Consider the following 18901-nt stretch of genomic DNA (forward strand, 5'->3'; position numbering starts at 1 on the left):
ATCTCAAGTGTGCAATTCATGCAAGACAGCCCAAGAATTTATGGGACCTGTGGAGGCTTTCTTTCAAGATGAATCAGCAGCTGTACCATCTGAGAAAATAAAGATACTCATCCACAACTATCACTAACACACACCATTAAGAACTATGGATATGATAACCTTTGAACAGGGATTATCATATTGATCCTGATGTTTTACTTAATGATTGCGATATTCTGTGATTCCTTATGGTTTAATTTCAATCCCATTAAAGTCAAAGTCATGTTTTTTTTTTTTGTTTTTTTACCTGATAACTCATAGTATTTTTCTTAAGAGGATGTACACATTCTAGAAATTCTGCCAGGGTATGTAAACGTATGAGCATAACTGTATGACAATTCATAGTGCTTAGCCCTGACAAAATGTACATTGAAGTGTTTAAGGCCTCTACTTACATTACACTTGATATTGGTACATAATAAACATCCATGTGGCAGACACAAACAACATGAGGGCAAATGTAAAAGGTACACATTGGTTGTAACACCAGTAAAAAAAAAAAAATCTTTAGCTCATTAAGTTGTCATCAAAAAGCATTTAATGAGGAAAATGACAGAAATGTATTAGACTTATTGTTAGCCCCGCCAGAGGGTTTTTTTTTCATACCTTTAAATTTCTAATAAATAAAATAACAGTAGGATTTTGTGGAAAGGATCATGACCATCCACATTTACACCAGCATGGGGTTAATAACATCGTGTGCAGCTGTAAGAAATCTCGTTTACAGCTTTCATGTCATATTACTGCTGCCACATAGCATCTTTTAAAATTTTAACATTAACATTAAGGTTTTACATTAAGGTTTTACAAGACTCATTTTACATTTCTAAAAATGCATAATTAAACATTATATCATTGTTATAATATGACCATAACTTGAAAGATTAATTGTATTTGTGATCATCTTAAGGTTTTGACCATTAAGGTTTTCTTTTTAGATGTTTATAGCAATCTCGGAGATATCATATTTGGCTTGGTGCATGTCTTGAGTCATCATTTCTGATATCTGTAACTGACTTCTGGCGAGTCAGCCATATCATTCTGTAGATTAGACTGCATTAAGTGCTCATAATTAATGGATTAGAGGTAAAAATCAGGGTTTACCATACGGCTAACTGAACAATAAGTCACCACATATTCTCAGTTTACAAATAATATGAATTTAACAACACAACAGCTCAAATGAGTTGAACATTGTACATACATTACCACTGTACATACAAAAAAATGTCCAGTACAAAGTAAACTATGATGAGCTGCATCTTCTGTCCAGATATTTTCTGTAGGCATCTTAAACTAGGATGAAGTTTAGCTTTAGCCTATAATAACTCCAGTTTCAGTAATCTGTAATCAGTGGTGGGCACAGTTCTGATAATCCGATAACCGATAATTATTGAAGATAATGTTTTCATTATCGGATTATCTTTTTAGATAACTTTAAAAACCATTATCGGACTAAATATCTTGCAATAAATTTTTGTCCGATAATTTTTAGACCGATAATGTGGTAAATAAAGCTGAACAGCTACAAATATTTATAAAACTTAAAATCAGTTGACCTGTTAAATGTTTCTTAGCTGATGTGTAGTTCTAACCTCTGCATAACAGAGAAGAGCTGCTTTAACAAGAAACCGCTCTATCCTCTGCAGACAAAGGAGAAATGGTCCAAAAAAATAAAAACTAATTTCTTTTAACCCCATACTGATATGCGGGCAATATCACCCAAGTCATCCAGAGGCCAGTGGTGGGCACAGATAACCAAAAAATTAACTCTGATAACAGATAATCAGATAACTGAAAAGTTATCTTCAATAAAGATAAAACAATAAACCACCCAAAAATGTATCGGAAGTTACAGGTAACCAATAACAGATAAATTCCAATATTATCTCTGGCACATTTACAACTACTAGTAAAACAAATTTAATAGCTTCTAGTAATATTAAAAGTAACAACAGACCCAAACAATGAGACCACACTTTTTTCTTTCAACATTCTGCCCCTGCTGGAAGCTCTTGTTTACTACAGCGCTCCCAGCACAGAGGCACCCCGAGAGCAGCCATAAGGCTAGCTCTCTATCAATTACAATGCTCCGGTCAGGCGGAGGTCTTGAAAAATAAAGTCATGCTAAGTTATGGTTTTGATTTATAAATAACATTAATACCAATAGAATAACTCTATTAATGTCAATTCTGTCATTTGTACAAAGTTAAAATATAACATATATCTTTTAATGTTGAATAATGCACTAATTCTAAGGTTTTGTAACAAACAGATCGCAAAGGATTCTGGGTAAAAGTGCCTCTGCTAAACACTGATTGGTTCAGTCATTCATTATGTAAACCAACACGTTAATGTGACGTCTGTCATGTGTTGGTGTTTAAAGATAAATGTGCTTTTGTAAAATATTCCATTTTTTAATTTGTAAAAACAGGCATTTTTACGGAGCCCTGCAAGTGTCATTGCAAAATGTTTTGCATGTGGAGAGAATGTGCGCACGTTTTATGATGTTGTAAAACGTGCTTTACACTGTGTGAGATGATTTTTCATGCAGGAATTTTTTGGACCGAGTTTCAGGTTAATCGTGCATCCTGCATCGTGTAGTGTACGTGGAGGATCAAGCTGCGGTCAACATCTGACGACCACCTCCTGATCGCCGATCGTATGGTCGAATGAGAATCAAACCTGTTTGATATATTACTGTGGTCGGCCGCCGTGAGGGTTTCCTGCTGCTGAAAAGCTACAAGCATCCAAACGCTTGCACTGTGCCTGTGCAAACACTGCAGAGCTGGCTTGTAATGTTATTATTATTATTATTATTATTATTATTTTGCTGTTGTTTTGTTTTTAAACTTCATTTGTAAAAAAAAAAAAAAAGCCATTTGCAAAGCCCAAAAGTTGATTTGACAATCATCTGATATAACTGGGGTCAAAATAAATAGAACACTGCCATCTACTGCCATGAACACTACTGGCCAGTAGATGGCAGTAGAGGCCTTGAAAACAAAATTCCAGATAATCCCTGTCTGCTACATTTAAAATGCATGGAATTTAACAAACGCAAATACAAAACCAACGTCTGTAAATGCAGAAAATATATTCAAGAGAGTTTTAGGCACTAGAGTTTAATGCTGTTGTCCGTGGAGCCTGAACAGAGTGTCTGAAATGCATTTGTCCTGTCGTGATGTACTGAGATTACATCATCGTACCCATAATGTACTGCGGGGCACAGCATGTGCTCACAGAACCTTACAAAATTAGCACATTACTTTAAAACTAAAACATATATCTGATATTTTCACTTTATAAAACTTCAGACATGACAGTAATTTTAAATAAAAAATTAGTCTGGTTAAAATTTGAACCATAAGTTAAAAATGTATGCCTCTGGATGACTTAGGTGATATTGCCAGCATATCGATATGGTGTTAAAGGAAATGTTTTTTGTTTTTTTGGCTGTTTCTCTTTTGTCTGCAGAGGATTGAGATGCTTTTCATAAAAGCAGTTCTGTTCTGTTTGCAGAGGTTATAACTGTGTGTCTGTTAGAAAACTTTTAACAGGTGGATGCTGACCTGATTTTAAATTTTAAAAATGCTTGTCGCTGTTCAGCTTTGTTTACTTTGTTTATCGGTTTAAAAGTTATCGGACAAAAATTAATCGGAAGATAATTGATCTGATAATGGTTTTTAAAGTTATCTAAAAAGATAATCTGATAATGAAAACATTATCTTCAATAATTATCTGTTATCGGATTATCGGAAGTGTGCCCACCACTGCCAGAGGCATACATTTTTAACTTATGGTTCAACTTTTATAAAATGAAAATATCAGATATATGTTTTAGTTTTAAAGTAACGCGCTAATTTTTAAGGTTTTAGTGTGGATATATGCTGTGTCCAGCAGTGCATTATGGATAGGATAGGGTAATACTGGGTAATATAGTACGTTCACGACATGAGAAATGCATTTGAAACACTCTGATCAGGCTCTACGGACAACAGCATTAAACTCTAGTGCCTAAAACTCTTGTGAATATATTCTCTGGGTTTATAGACATTGTTATGGTGTTTATTAAATTCCACGCATCTTAAATGTAGCAGACATAGATTATCTGGAATTTTGTTTTGGCAAGTTTTCAAGGTCTCTACTGCCATCTACTGGCCAGTAGTGTTCATTCGTCCTATTGACGTATCCCATAATCCCTTGCGTTCCAGAGTCGCTGCAGTCAAACAACATATAGAGAATCAACACGATGACAGTTGTAAATTAATATTATACTACAAAAATGTATTTTTTTATGCTTTTCGTCACGTTAATAAGAGACTGCATGCATGATACCCTGAAAAGTTGCTAAAACAATTATAACAAATAATCCGTCTGTTACGTTTAATCTGCATGGAATTTAATAAACGCAAACCGAATTTCAGACATATTATATATATTAGTCTTGAACAAAGAGGACAAACAGTGTTGTAAAAAACAATAATCAAGACGTTAAAGAGAAAACTTCACTTTCCTCCAGAACAACATGATCAGGAAGAAATTGTAGCTCACAGCAGCTCCCATTGAAAATAACGGAGAGACAGTCTGCGATTCTCACGTTTACATAAAATAAACACAATAACAACATCTCTAAACTCAGAGAATATATTCACGAGAGTTTCAGGCACAATATAAAAATTGTTTTATGTTGCAGTGTTAATGTTGTTGTCTGTGTGCAGCGGACGGTTAAAGTGCAGCGTGATCAGAGCGTCTCAATGCAGTTCTCAGTGTTACTGAGATCTCGCAGAGCAGCGACCTCTCCAAGGTTTTGGGGGATTTGAAACATCAATAGGGCGAATAGCCAACATTTATGTGTCAAGACAATATTGAGTGCATGTTTACAATATAATAAAACGTGTGCACAACATCATAAAACGTGCACACAATATAATAAAATAAGTGCACATTCTCTCCACATGCAAAACATTTTGCGATGACACTTCCAGGGCTCTGTAAAAAATGCCTGTTTTTAGAAATTAAAAAAATGGAATATTTTACAAAAGCACATTTATCTGTAAACACCAACATACGACACACGTCACATTAACGTGTTGGTTTACATAATGAATGACTGAACCAATCAGTGTTTAGCAGAGGCACATTTTACCCAGAATCCTTTGCGAGCTGTCTGTGTTTGTTATAAAACCTCAGAATTAGTTAATTTATTTTATAATTTGTAGATTCTCTGTACAAGTAAATGGGTGATTGTACTAGTCAGAAGGTAATTACAGATATCTTAAATTAGAATTTTGATTGATGCGTTACTTTCATTTATTTATAATAAGAATCCTGACAACCTCATAAATGTTAGTACAGTTTTCTGTATGTCCCATTGACATGCAATGTTCTGTATGTCAATAGGAAGGTTTATTATGAATCATAATTCATGTGTTATAAATGCCTTCCCGTTTGCGTTTTAGGAAGTAGATAAGGAAATGTTCCACAGCATTTATTGATGTAGGTTTAATTATGAAACTATGGCTCATTTTGATCATTGTCATCATCATTTGAGCTACAGTTGTCTATGGAGCCCCCAAAATCCTACTGTGGTACTTATTATTATTATTATTATCTTCTATCTTGTTCAAAGGATATCTTGTGGCAAGCAGTTATCTTTTACGCACATTATCTTGTGAAAAAACTTGTTCACACAAGAATAAAAAAAATAAATAAAATGAAAAATACCACACTGTGACTTGGAGGACTCTGTCAGTTTCATATTTTGTAATTAATGAATAAATGTTGCTTTTGGTTAGAATTACTCTGCTACAAGAAAATGTTATGTCAGAATACAAACTGTTCTGCTGTTATTGTTCGTTTTAGAAAATCACCTAAAAGTTAAAGTTTTTCTGACAAAACAATATGGTCATTGTTCCTGTAAAGTGACCTGTGAAAATGATTTGGTATTTTTCAGAATCTTGTGTGGCCACTTAATTTTGAATTATGCGAACATTCATGAAACATCAGATAAGCCTCTTGCTGGGTTAAAGTACTATTATATACTGACAAGGTATTACTATTATCACAATGAACAAAAAAAAAAAAATCTATTCACAGCAAAACATGACATTTTTTAAAAGTGGCTCCTGTATTCATATTATTCAAGCAGTTTTCAGGATGATTTAAATCAGCATTCTTTCCTGGATACATTAAAATATGGTTCATGGCTTGTGTCAAAGAATGAATTCTGAAGTTAATTTGGCAGCACAGTGACTTAGTGGTTAGCGCTGCTGCCTCACAGCAAGAAGGTCATGGGATCGATTCCCACCTGTGGCCTTTCTGTGTGGAGTTTGCATGTTCTCCCCGTGTTTGCATGGGTTTCCTCCAGGTGCTCTGGCTTCCTCCCACATCTAAAGACATGCAGGTGGATTGGAGACTTTAAATTGTTCAGGTCTCCCTTGTAAAAGAGATCTTGATCTCAATGTATGGGACCAACCTGGTGAAATAAAAAAAATTGGTTGTTTCAAAAATGATCTGTACAAAACCTATGCCACCACGTGTTGCTGTCAGAGCTTGATGAATCTGAGGTGAAAGTCAATGTTCTATTTAATTATTGCTTTATTGAATGTTTGGTGATACAAACAGCTTTTATCCCTGCAACACTGCTACTGTTTTTCAGAATACGATTACTCTGAAGTGGTTGGTTTTATTCACTTCGGACAAATGTGTTATTTTAGAAAATTTACAAGGCTGAAAAGATTTTTTTTTTCTTTTTTTCTTTTTTTTTTTTTTTGAAGACCAACAATATTTAATTTTTTCTTGTTTGTATGGATTTACTTTTCTTGTTTATGTTTTTGTTACATATCTCTGTTATTGTTTGAATCATCATTATAAAAAATAAATAAAAATAATAATCTAAACTGCTACACATTATTAAATGTTCAATTGATGATGAATCTCAACTAGTGCTGGGCGGTATGACCACAAACTTGTATCACATCATTTATTTATTTATTTTTTTTATTTCTGCTGGTTTTACAGCATATCGTGGTGTTTGATTTATTCTAATTATTCTTGTGACAGGCCGTTTATATAGGTTTGTCGCTTGTTCTACTGTTACTCGTCTACTGTTACTGGTTACATCCAGTATTAGTTTAATCATGTTAAATTTCTGGCCTCAGTTTGTTCTAAAATTCTGACTTTTACAAGCTGGTAACTTATGCTACCTGGTTCTTAGGTTTGATACTTTATATTTTAATGCTCAAGCCATTTGTGCACTAACTTGAGAACAATTTTTAATGCAGGACTTTTACTTACAATGTAAGTATTTCTAGTGCTTTACACAGTATTCATACTGTTTGTTGCTTTGTCCGTCTACTTGTACACACTCCTGTACACTTGACGGCGGTAATTCGCTAGCAGGTTTGTCAACTGCTAATAAACTTGCAAGAAGACCAACATTAGATTAATTTTGCTTACCAATGAAAAGTTCTAATAACAATTTTCAAAAAAAAAAAAGAGAATATTTAGTAACATTAAAGAGATGCTTTTCAGAAACATGTGGAAACATGTACAAGGATTTTGGAATTTATTGTAGTTTATAAAATTGTAAACATTTATAAGGGCCCACTGTCACAGGGCCACGCCCAGCATTCCGTAGTGCTTCTATCTGAAAATTAGCACTTGTAAGTTGTATGCAACTGTATGACATATGAATATGACGCACTGTTAAGCTCAGGTTACCACCCAGGACTAGTCTCAACATCCATCTGTGTAAGGTATGGCTCATGATGAGTCTTATCAAGTTGTTTGCTAATTAAATAGTTTTCATTAGTCATGCAGATGCTACCAGCTAATGCTATGATCTTACAGTAACTAGCAAAGATATGTCATCGTCCCTCTGAATTAATCAGCTAAGTCATTACAGATTAACTTTGGCTTACTAAAAAAGACACAAACAGCCAGAGTATTTACACATAAAAGTGACTCAAAGTGCCCAAATAAAAACACTTATTGAACTATAGTCACCTGTAGTGTGCGTGTGTTCCCTTTAAATCCTATTTATTCATAATAATAAGTTAAAGGTGACGTCAGCCCACACAAATTATACATTTCCTGCTTCCATCCTTCCTCTCTGGCTAATCGCACTCTGTAGAATGCTAGAATGCTACACTTTTCGGTGCAGCCTGAATGCTGCTGTTTTGTTCCTGTGCTGCCGTCAAACCTAATTTGTCAAATGACAAGACACTTGCTGATAGGAATTGGCACAACCTAACAATTTTCATATCTATTAATCCAACATTTCTTTTTATTCTGAACTGTTAATTTAGTCTATAAAATGTTGGCAGTTTTAAATCTGTTGTTGGTGTGAAATCCATTTACATCCTTTCAGGTGAAACAGGATTATCAAATTAAAGGCAATTTAAAACATTTTTAGTTTAAAGAATTCAGACTGGTTTGTAAGAATACTTCATAACTATATGAGCTCTTATATTGCCAAATTAAAAGCCTAACACATTAAAGCTCTTTAAAATGTCTGTGAGGCAGAATAAAAGCATCATAAACCAAGCTATCATCAGCATATAACTATTTAATCCCAGAATATTTTCAATTTTGCCTAGTTTAAAACATGCAGTTTTTTCCACGTCTTCAGATTACAAACATCTGATAAGATGTTTTATGTTTTATTGTTAATGATCTTTGAATATTGTGCCACATAAAACAAATAAAAAATAAACATCTTTTATAAAATAAAAATTGTTTTAGTGGCTCCAGTAATTATAGATTTAACTTGCTCTAAAATAACAATCTTCATGACATGTGATGTGCTGTGTGACTGTGTTGACATAAAGTCCCACTTCATGGAAACTTTAATTCCTAAGTAGTTCTGGTACCTGCTTAAGGTCACAACATACTTTTAGTTCTAGTGGCTTTACTTTCTTTCATCCTATCTTAAAGAGATGAGTTACATGAGAACAATTTTTTCATCTTTGTGATCCATTTTTCATTGTTGCCAAATTTCCTGTTTGTTGAACAATTGATGTATTAAAAATTCAACACAGGCATGAGAGGAAATTAGGCGCTCCATCATGTGACACCCACACATACACAGTTATTTTGGAAAACGCAGCTTTTTTTTAATGCATTTTGGCCTTTCATCTTCACAAAATACTCCATTTTAGGTCACTGAAAAAAGCTTTTGCAAAATTCCAGTAAGGAGAAGATTCTGAAAAACACTGGTTTCACTGTTTGCTCTAAAATAACATGAATGGAAAACGGAATTTTTGTCTTTTTAAAAAAAAAGCTGGCATGGCTAAATGCTGCATTCACATGTTGTGGTTAAAAACCACACCAGTTGTCACAGCAAAATTAGTCATGTGGAGCGTCAGAAATGCCGACATGGGGTCATTGTTTATTGTTAACAGCACTGACAATAATATTCTTCAATGAAAGATACAACCAAATTTTAGCATTTTACACAACATATTAAAAGAGGACGCTGTGGCTCCGTTGCTAGCTTAAAATGTTAACTTTTTCTTAATTAGAGATAAGTTTTTTCCTCTGTAATGTAACACAAATTATTCACATTTACCTGATTTAAAACACAGTGACTCTCTGCACTTAAATAAGTCATCCTTCACTCTCCATCTTTTCTCATTCTGCCACCTACAGCCAACATGTGAATGCAACATTGGCACCTATGGCTATGGTGTGGTCTTGACAGCACTTTACAACATGTTTTGCATCATTTTCATATGTAGAGAGATTTTTGTTTGTTTTTAATCCCTGTTTTCAAACAGCAGTGGCTATCTTTACATAGCCGTATTAATAATGCAAAATTCTATTAATATGTTGGGCTATGGCGTCAAATCATTATACAAACCAGTGGAGAAACTTTCAAACATAATCCCTAACATAGCTGCGCTACATATGAATATCTACTTTATTTTCAAAAATACCTGCATATGTGTGGACTCGGCTTTCAAAAACCACTGCAGGATTTGTCGGGTGCTATTTTTTGTTGAAACAAGGACTTTGACCATCTATGCTGGAGGCAGACATAATTAACTGCTAGTAACTAGCTGTTCGAACAGAAAACCAACTGTGCTCTGAGGCCCAGAGGTCATACAGAGAACCACTCATCTAGATCTTTCCATAAGGAGTTTTGGTCATTCATGTCAGGTCTTCTCTACTCAGATACCAGAAAAAGAATGAAAGAGACCAAATGGCCAAATGAGCAATGCAACAAGCAAAAACAGCTCAAGACATTGTTTCAAACCAAGATTTTCATTGAATAAAATAACTAAACTTCTTTCCATCATCATCGGGATGCCCTGCTGTGTTCATTGGCACCGTTGTCCCTTTGTCCCCATCCTGTTCTTGCAAATTAAGCACATTGTTTGTTTTTCAATCTGAGTGCAGCCTCACTCTCTGTACAGACTCGTGGATGGACAGGAAACACTTGGGCTGTTTTGCCCCGAAGTGAGGACGTGAAAATACAACAAGCGGCGGTGGCGATGAGAATCGAACACAGCCTGTGAAGCTGAAATGTGGACTGTGGTCCCAGCAGGTCTGATCAGGTTTAACAAACAAGCCCTCCTTTGAAGTAGTCTCATTAAGAATGTTTTTTTTGTTGTTGTTTTGTTTTCTCATCAGAGATCTTACGAGAGATTTTCCTGTGAGTCCACCAAGTGTCAGCGTAGCAACAAACCAAATGTTTCCCACGAGTCTCAGGAAATGGTATAAAAAATACTGCAGCGTACTTTTTGGGTGATACAACAGCCAATCAGTGAGCGGCCGTTTCCCAGTCAACCTCAGTGGATGGAGCACACCTGTATTTGAAGTATTCTTCAAGAACACTTACCTGCTCCAAGATGCAGGACTACCAGGTCTACAACAACATGTCAGCACTGAGGCATGAAAATAGTTTTTCCAGAAGTCTCGCAGCCGAGAGTTTTAGGATCGCTCACAACAGGGTCCAATGGTGCTCTCCAGAGACATCTGAGATGAGTGCCGGATGAGCGGCGCCATTGTTGGGTCCACCATGGAGGAGGTAGGGAAGAGCTTGTACCAGCCAATCACCATCGTGCTGAGGTCCAACTCCTCCAGCAGGATTCGAGCGACGCCCATGAAGCATTTACGGTCCATCCGTCCATAGTTTCCCCAAACGATCACCTATGGAGAAAAGTTGCCAGGTACAAAAATTGACATGGAGAAACTCGAGCATTCTGGGTATCACAAATGCAGTTTATTGCTGGTCTTGTAGAAAGTGTAGACGTACCCCGAAAATGCTGTAAGTGAATAAATACATTCGGGTCCGGTCATATTTGGGCTCAGAGACACTTTTTTGTAGCTTTGCGTCTGTCCTCAGTCATAATGAAGTTGAAATGAAGCAATCAAGATGTTCTTGTAGTGTTGACTTTGTTTTAGTTGAAGGATTTTAACAAAAAATTTGCATTAATTAGGAATTACAGCCATTTTTGTAGAGTGACAGACCTAGAGGGGGTTGCAAGCACCCTACGACCCTTCAGCCAATGATCAAAAGGTGTGATAACATGTGGGAATGGGTCACTACCAAGCTACTGTGCAACTGATGCAACCAAAAACGTCCAGGGCTTTGTTCCCAGACAGCGCGTCAGGATTTCCCCCGGATCCTGGTTTTAACTCTCTTTTAACCAGTGTCATGTGTTACAGATTATTTAAACCCTGACTTTCTGTTCAGTAGTTGCCAGATACTTGTTAGCATTGCCAGACTCTTGCAGAACTTCCAGGTTCTTCCAGAGCCACGATCCATGATCCAGACCGCTACCAGGAGGACCCAGCCTGATTACCTCTCTGTGACCTTGACCGCGTCTTCCTGCTGTGTCCTTAAGATGCCAGAGCTTCCAACAATTAATCTTCAGGTATCCTGGCCTCCCCTCTAATTCCCGTATTAGAGCGAACTGTCTTGCCTGGTGTTCCAGACTATTCCTGCGCAGCTTCCATGCTGCCATGGCTCCTGGTTCCTGGCTACCTTCACACTCATGTCACTCTGGAACTACTCAGCTCTCTACTGAGATTGCGACCATGCTACACGCCAGTTGAGTTCCCTCGTCTTAGTGGGATCCTGTTCTCACTCGTTCCTGTTTATGACTGTGCTATGATAAAGGACTGTTCCAAGAACTCTTCCTAAGAACTGCATGAACTCTGATATCGAACAATTAAGAGCCCAACTGTATCAAGTACTGCTTAATTGGAGATGCGTCACAATGCGCAGCACATGACATCTGGATACAATTTATGAACTATGAACAATTTCTGAACAGTAAACCTTATTTCTTAAGAAGAGAACTTTATTTCCTCATCTCTAAAGCAACCTGTATTAAGCCTTTTGTGAACTGTGACTGTTTTGAGGCTCCAGCGTTATGAGTGCATTCACTCACCCTGTGTGTCTTTATTCCCCATATTTCCTGGTTTCGGAGGTGAGCGTTCCACCTGGTCCTGGTCCTTGAATCTTAGTAATCATTCTCCTTTAAGACTGGTTTGGGATACTGCAGCTGCCTATTTTCACCGCCAGGATGCGGGCCATCTCTCCATACTGCAGTCACCCCAGCACAACACCTTTTATATGTTGTTTATAAAGAAATATATTTTTCTTTGTACTCCTTCCCGTGTCCAGCTCCCTGCATTTGGGTCCATTGCCTGAAACGGTCCTGTTCCGTCCAGGCCCGTAACCATAACAATTTCAATTAAATGTTATTAATTTATATAGCGCCATCTCACGACAGTTGCCTCATGGCGTTTTTGTTTGTTTGTTTACATTTTGGCCCAACAAAGTTACAACCACCTACCCCCCCCCCCCCCCCCCCCCCCCGCCCAACACTCCTGAATCTAGATACGCCCATGTTATACACAGTCCTGCAGTTTCCAAAGGCCATAACTGTTTGGACAAACTAGGAATTCTTTTTAATATAAATAATCAGAAACTGTCAGTGTGGTACTTTGTGGTAAATCTGTATAACCAATAATGCAAGAAGAAGATGAGTGAAGGAAGCCACCAAGACACCCCGACAAGTTTGAAGGAGTTACAGGCTTCTGTGCGTGGAGACAGTGTTCACAGTAAAACTCTCTCTGCATCACCAGTTATGCAGCTTCACAGGAGAGCAGAGAAGGATTGTTTTGTTTTTTTTTAAACACGGCATAAAGTTTCAGCTACAGCTTGTCAGAAGACACATGGGAGACTCGAGCCTAGAATGGATCTGTTTTCTTTTAAGTAAGGAAAAAATTATTCCAGCTATATGCCCTCAATCAACGTCGTGCTGCAATGGTTCCAACACTCAAGGTGACTTTTTTCTTAAAGACTCGAGTACTGAGTGATTGTCTGCTACTTACACATTTGTCAACGAGAGGATCATTGACACACTTCATTTCCTGTACACAGGCCAAACTCTTTATTGTGAAATACACACCGGATGGATGGATGGATGGAAATATTTTACGATGTTGAAATTGGTGTGAGAGCACAAAATAACTAGAAGGAGAGAATGCGAGCGAAGGAAAGGAGACAGCTGATTAATTACGAAGGAGGGCGTTGAGTGACTAATTGTGCATTGACAGGAGCAGCAGCACCTCGAGCTGTTCTCAATGTTTTTCAACTTGACACAAAGATTCAAACCTGCAACCTTGAAAACTCACCGACCTCCTGCCCTCCAAATTCAGCAAACACACCGTTTATTTATTGCAGATAAAGTAAATGAACAAGGACGTTCGCATCTGGACTTTAGCTTACAAAACTCTTTGTGTCACTAACTTCCAGCTGACTGGAGGGCAAAGGTCATGTCATCATCATCATGTCTGTGGACATGAAAGTGAACTTAACAAATTTCATAGGTGATCTATAAACCCAAATCAGACAAACGTCGGGACAATACGTGACCTCCCAACAAAGATGTTGTGTATTAAAGATCACCACCTTATGACTGTGAATAAGATAGCTAGTGGGCAACCTTCAGTTCTCATTGTGGCCACCAGAGGGCAGTGCCTCTGAAAACTGTGTGCAATAACACCAAAAGCACCCCCTGGATCGCGGTGAGACTTATCCTACAATCAGATTAGCTACAAATGAGGGCAACAAGCAGCTGGGTTCTCCCAATTGATGGGCGCTCCTGGGGGCATGGTTACCTCCGTTAATGTGCACGAAGTTTAAACGATGGATTATAATGGACAGGAAAACGTGACACTGTCAGTTTTTCCTTCATGCTTGACTGCTTAACGGAACCAAAGCTTGCTAGATTTGTTTCAGTCCAACGTCTTCCCCAGTGATGTTCCTGTATAGCTAGTTAGCATGCTAGCACCTCCATAAGATGTCTTGTAAATCACTTCAGAGGTGTTATCTGGTTACACAAACAGCATTTTTAGATTTTGAAGTGTTTATTTATTCTCATCTTTTACAAAATATATGAGAAAAATGCCAAACATATTAGATTTATGCAGAAATGATCTGTTGCACAGCATTTTCTGCCATCTTGGTTTATTGTGTTTGAGGGAGCAGGAAACTACGTCACACAGTCAAAATGGATCTCTGGTCTATTTTGGTCCTGCCTAACTGATGACGTACTGACCGTTGTCTCTTGTTATTGCAAAACATCCGCTGTGATTGAACATGAACAGCAAGTTGTTTCTTTACCTTCATTGCCAGTGGCGGCGCCAAGGGGGGGCTTGGGGGGGCTTACGCCCCTCCAATAATGAGCCAAGCCACCAACAATAATTCTGCCAATAATGTGAACAGCGACTGACATATTTGTGGATCTCAACTGCAGTTTTGTGCTGAGAATGTCTCAGTATTGCATAGCTGATCAAATTGATGAATGTGTGTGTTCGGTGATCCACCAATGCTGAATCACCCTTCACAAACAGAATTTTCAGTTTTGCAAATAAACATCTATTTGTAAAAACCCACACACAAGTTACAAATCAGAAATTTGTGTTTGTTGATCAAAGCTCGTGTACAAATCAAAGGATATTTGGGATAGATTGTATACAAACTTCATAAAGAATCACTTTTTTTGTATATTGTTTACAACTAAGTTTCTCTGGCTATATCTATTACTTACTTTTATTGAATGGTTATGACCTCGGTGTTAAATAGGCAATAAATCTTTGATATAGACGATTTGCGTAAGGTTGATTCCATGCATTGTCTTGAGCACCATTTCAATGAATTCAGTTTGTATACCTATGTGCAAGTTTACTGAACTTGCAATCATTCTAAGCCATGTGTGTGTGCATTGATACATTTTAGAGGAGCACGGGTGACTAAAACATATACCTTGGTATTTATAAACCAATTAACTACATATTGATACATACATATACTACATATTACATAGACTCTCTCGATGCTTTTAAAAAGCAACTTAAGACTCACCTTTTTAAAAATGTATTTTAGCTTGATCTTCTTTTAAATGTTTGTATTTATTGATTTTATCATGTGAAGCACTTTGTGACCCTGGTCTGTGAAAAGTGCTATATAAATAAAGTTTACTTACTTACTTATATTGTTCATTTCGACGACATTTTGTGGAGACCCTCCAACTTTTACAACAGCCCTCCCACCCCCAACAAAAATTTCCTGGCACCATCACTGTCCATCGCTTATAGCTAATGTGGCCGTAGGGTTACTACTGGAGGTGACATCTTGGTAAGACCTTGCAGATGTTACGAGTTGGGTTTGACAGCACAGGTTAGCATCAGTATTGCCCTTGTTTACATCTTAATCTCAAATTTCTTCAGACCTATTAGTCTTAATAGATTTGGGGCTCTAACAGCCTAAAATGATCTACTCACAATAAAACAAGCATAACTTCACGATGATATGGTTGATGGAGATGACCTTCAGGTAGATTTTTATGGATATAAAACTCCAGAATTCAGACATCTGTTTTTTTTTTAATTTAGCAGTGCTCCAGTGCCATGATGAGATGATGCATAAAATAACACTGAAATAAAAGCAAATGAAACGCATTTATATAGTCCTTTTCCAAAGTGCTTTACAATGATGCCTCACATTCACTGTGTAATCTCTCTCTCTCTCACACACACACACACACAGAGTCATCTTGCTGCTGTGTAAGGTGTTCGACTGCACACTGGGAGTACTTTAAGGATCTTGCCCAAGGGACTTTAGTGATCCCCCCCATTCTGATGGGGAACCGACACAAGGATCCACCTTTGCATTAAAGCATGTGATGGAGTAAAATGCATGAAGTGTAAAAGCAGAATGGCCTGTTTTTAAAACCACATCAACCATGATTTGAGACTGTGATTTCAGATTGATAATATGTGGTTGTGAGTCGAGATTAATAATCTGAGACTTTGATTTGACATCAGTAATCTGACACAGTGATTTGACAGCAATAATCTGACACTGTGGCGGCTCCACCCAGCGCCCCTTCTGGTTGGGGTTTTGAGTTTGGATTTTCTTCTGTCCGCTTGTCTGTGTTGTGTCATGTCTCCAATGTGTGAATGCTTCTGTCTGTGATTTGGCGCTATATAAATAAAATTGTGTTGTGTGGGCCGCTGAAGAGGAGGTACTGCTGGCCCACCACCAGAGGGCGTCCTGCCTGAAGTGCGGCCTTCAGGCACGAGAGGGCGCCGGAGCAACCGGGAGTGGCAGCTGTCACTCATCAACAACGCCAGCTGTCACTCATCATCATCATCCACACCTCCATAACAGCCGGGCAGCATCTTCACCTCACTGCCGAGAAATCGTTTACCGAACAGGTAAACCGCTCAGCCTAAAGTATCACATTAGTGACATCCTTACTTCTGTGTGTACAAGTATTTTTTGCAGACGTTCCTGTTTTGTACTGAGTAGTCGTGTGTGGGGAGTTGGTGTACTCCGCTCCTCGGTTGGAGGCTACGTACGTTGCCAACAGGATCTGCACGTAAACATTGTGATTGAGAGGTGGAGGTGCTTTCCACCTTTATACTGAACTGTTTGCTGGGTGTTCACACACCCACCATCACCTGTCTGTTCTTCCTGCCAGCAGTACCCGATCTGACAGCCGGAGGCAGTGGCCACCTGGGGACCCAGCGCTTGGTGGCTCCAGGGTTGCTTCAGATCCGGTGGAGTGGAAGGCGTGTGGGATCCGGCTCTTTTCTGGACGGGCGTCTTCTATCCTCGAGCCTGTTCACAAATCACTGTGACTAATTTGACTGTTGATCTCAATTGTGTTGTCTGTTGCTCTGTTGTGCACATTCACAACATTAAATTGTTATATTTTTGTCTTATTTCATTGTCTGTTCATTTGCGCCCCCTGTTGTGGGTCCGTGTTCCTACACTTTTCACAACAAATTGATTTGATTTGATTTGTTTTGGTCTCGTCTTTGCTCGCTTGTTATGGTCTCCTCCGTGAGTATGCCATGTCTGGTTATGTGACATTTTGGTTTTTGGACCTTGCTTTCATGTGCTCTGTGGATCTTTGTGATGATCAGGACAGGTTCAAATTTAAGACTGTTTTGGATTTCTGGTTGGATTTGGGGAACAAAATAAAATCACCTTTGTTTCTGGCACCTTATCCTAAAATGGGGTTCATCTTAACTTTGTAAAAACTGCAACACATGGTGATTTGAAATGAATAATTTAACAATGTAATTTCAGATTAATAATCTGTGATTGTGATTTGAGATCAGTAATCTGGCACTGTGATTTGAGATCTGCTGTCATATCTCTCCAGCTTTAACTGTCTCATAGTTTCTTCCTGACATGATGCTCATGTGAGGAAAAAATCTTTTTCACACTTTTAAAGCAGAATGTGCTTGATTTGGCATTTTGGTAAATGTTGATACCCATTGCTGGTTTTGGACTCCAAGAAGGTTTTTTTTTTTTTTTTTTTTTTTTTTGAATGAGTCGTTAATGAGAATTTCAGCAGCTCTTCACGAAATCAGGAAGTGACTAATTGAAAGGTGCTGCTGAATTCAGGCATTTTTATTATCCAGCATGAATGAGTTTGAAAGGCTTTGGACACTAACACAGAAAGCAGATAATCAAGAGGGAGGCAATTAGTGGCTAATTATACAGAGGGAGCAGCACAGTCCCGGAACCCAACGCTGAAAAAACAGCCTGCAGCTTCTGCTGGTCACTGAGGAAAGGAAGGAAGGACAGAAAGAAAAGGAGGGGGTAAAACAGAAGAAGGAAAGAAAATAAAGAAGGAAGGAAGGAAGCAAGATCAAAAAATTGAGAAGGAATAGAAAAGAAATCAAAAACAGGAAACAGAAGTAAGAGAATAGAAATGAATGTAGAGAATGGGGAGAAAAGAACATTTATAGCAAGTAGAAAAGGATGGAAAGTGTCAAATGTATGGAGGCAAGAGGGAGAGAAGAAAAGAAAAGAGCAGATGTAATGTGTCTCACTGCATCGTGCTAATCTTGTGAAAGTGTCATGACACGGACCCACAACAGGGGGCGTTAATGAACGGACAATGGATAAGCCAAAAAGTAACAATTTAATGTTGTGAATCGCACAACGAAGTACAGACAATAAAAATATGGTGGAATGTCAATTATACACAAGGTGACGTGTGGGCAGGCTCGAAGATGGAAGACGTCTGGCGAGAGAAGAGCCGGATCCCACACAGCTTCCACCACCAACGGATCTGAAGAACACCGAAGCCGCCAAGTCCTGCCCCCCAGGTGGCCACTGTCTTCAGCAGTCAGATCCGGTACTGCTGGCAGAGAAACAGAGACAGTACTGATGAGTGTGAGTTCGCACACTCAGTAATCCCACAGTCAGTGTTTAGTTAGGAGGGAGCACCTCCACCTCCAATCACACACTCGTGCAGCTCCTGTCTAACCACTTATCTGGTTGGGGTGTGAAGCGAAGCCGTCGCTGATCACACCA

General features: G+C 38.2%; 1 protein-coding gene and 1 long non-coding RNA gene across 2 annotated transcripts in view; one reads left to right on the forward strand and one right to left on the reverse strand.

Moving 5' to 3' along the window:
- The window catches only part of LOC117506468, a 29160-nt gene extending 28649 nt beyond the window's left edge, over positions 1-511 (forward strand). Inside the window, exon 3 of the long non-coding RNA XR_004559481.1 lies at positions 332-511. This is a non-coding gene — a long non-coding RNA (uncharacterized LOC117506468). The remainder of the gene's footprint in view (positions 1-331) is intronic.
- A 9286-nt stretch (positions 512-9797) lies between these two features.
- rims4 (regulating synaptic membrane exocytosis 4) overlaps positions 9798-18901 on the reverse strand; it is an 86214-nt gene continuing 77110 nt past the window's right edge. Inside the window, exon 6 of the mRNA XM_034165966.1 lies at positions 9798-11196. Coding sequence (XP_034021857.1) covers positions 10978-11196 — 219 coding nt within the window. The 3' untranslated portion in view covers positions 9798-10977. The remainder of the gene's footprint in view (positions 11197-18901) is intronic.

The sequence above is a fragment of the Thalassophryne amazonica genome, chromosome 3 (assembly GCF_902500255.1).
Source record: "Thalassophryne amazonica chromosome 3, fThaAma1.1, whole genome shotgun sequence".
Lineage (NCBI taxonomy): Eukaryota > Metazoa > Chordata > Actinopteri > Batrachoidiformes > Batrachoididae > Thalassophryne > Thalassophryne amazonica.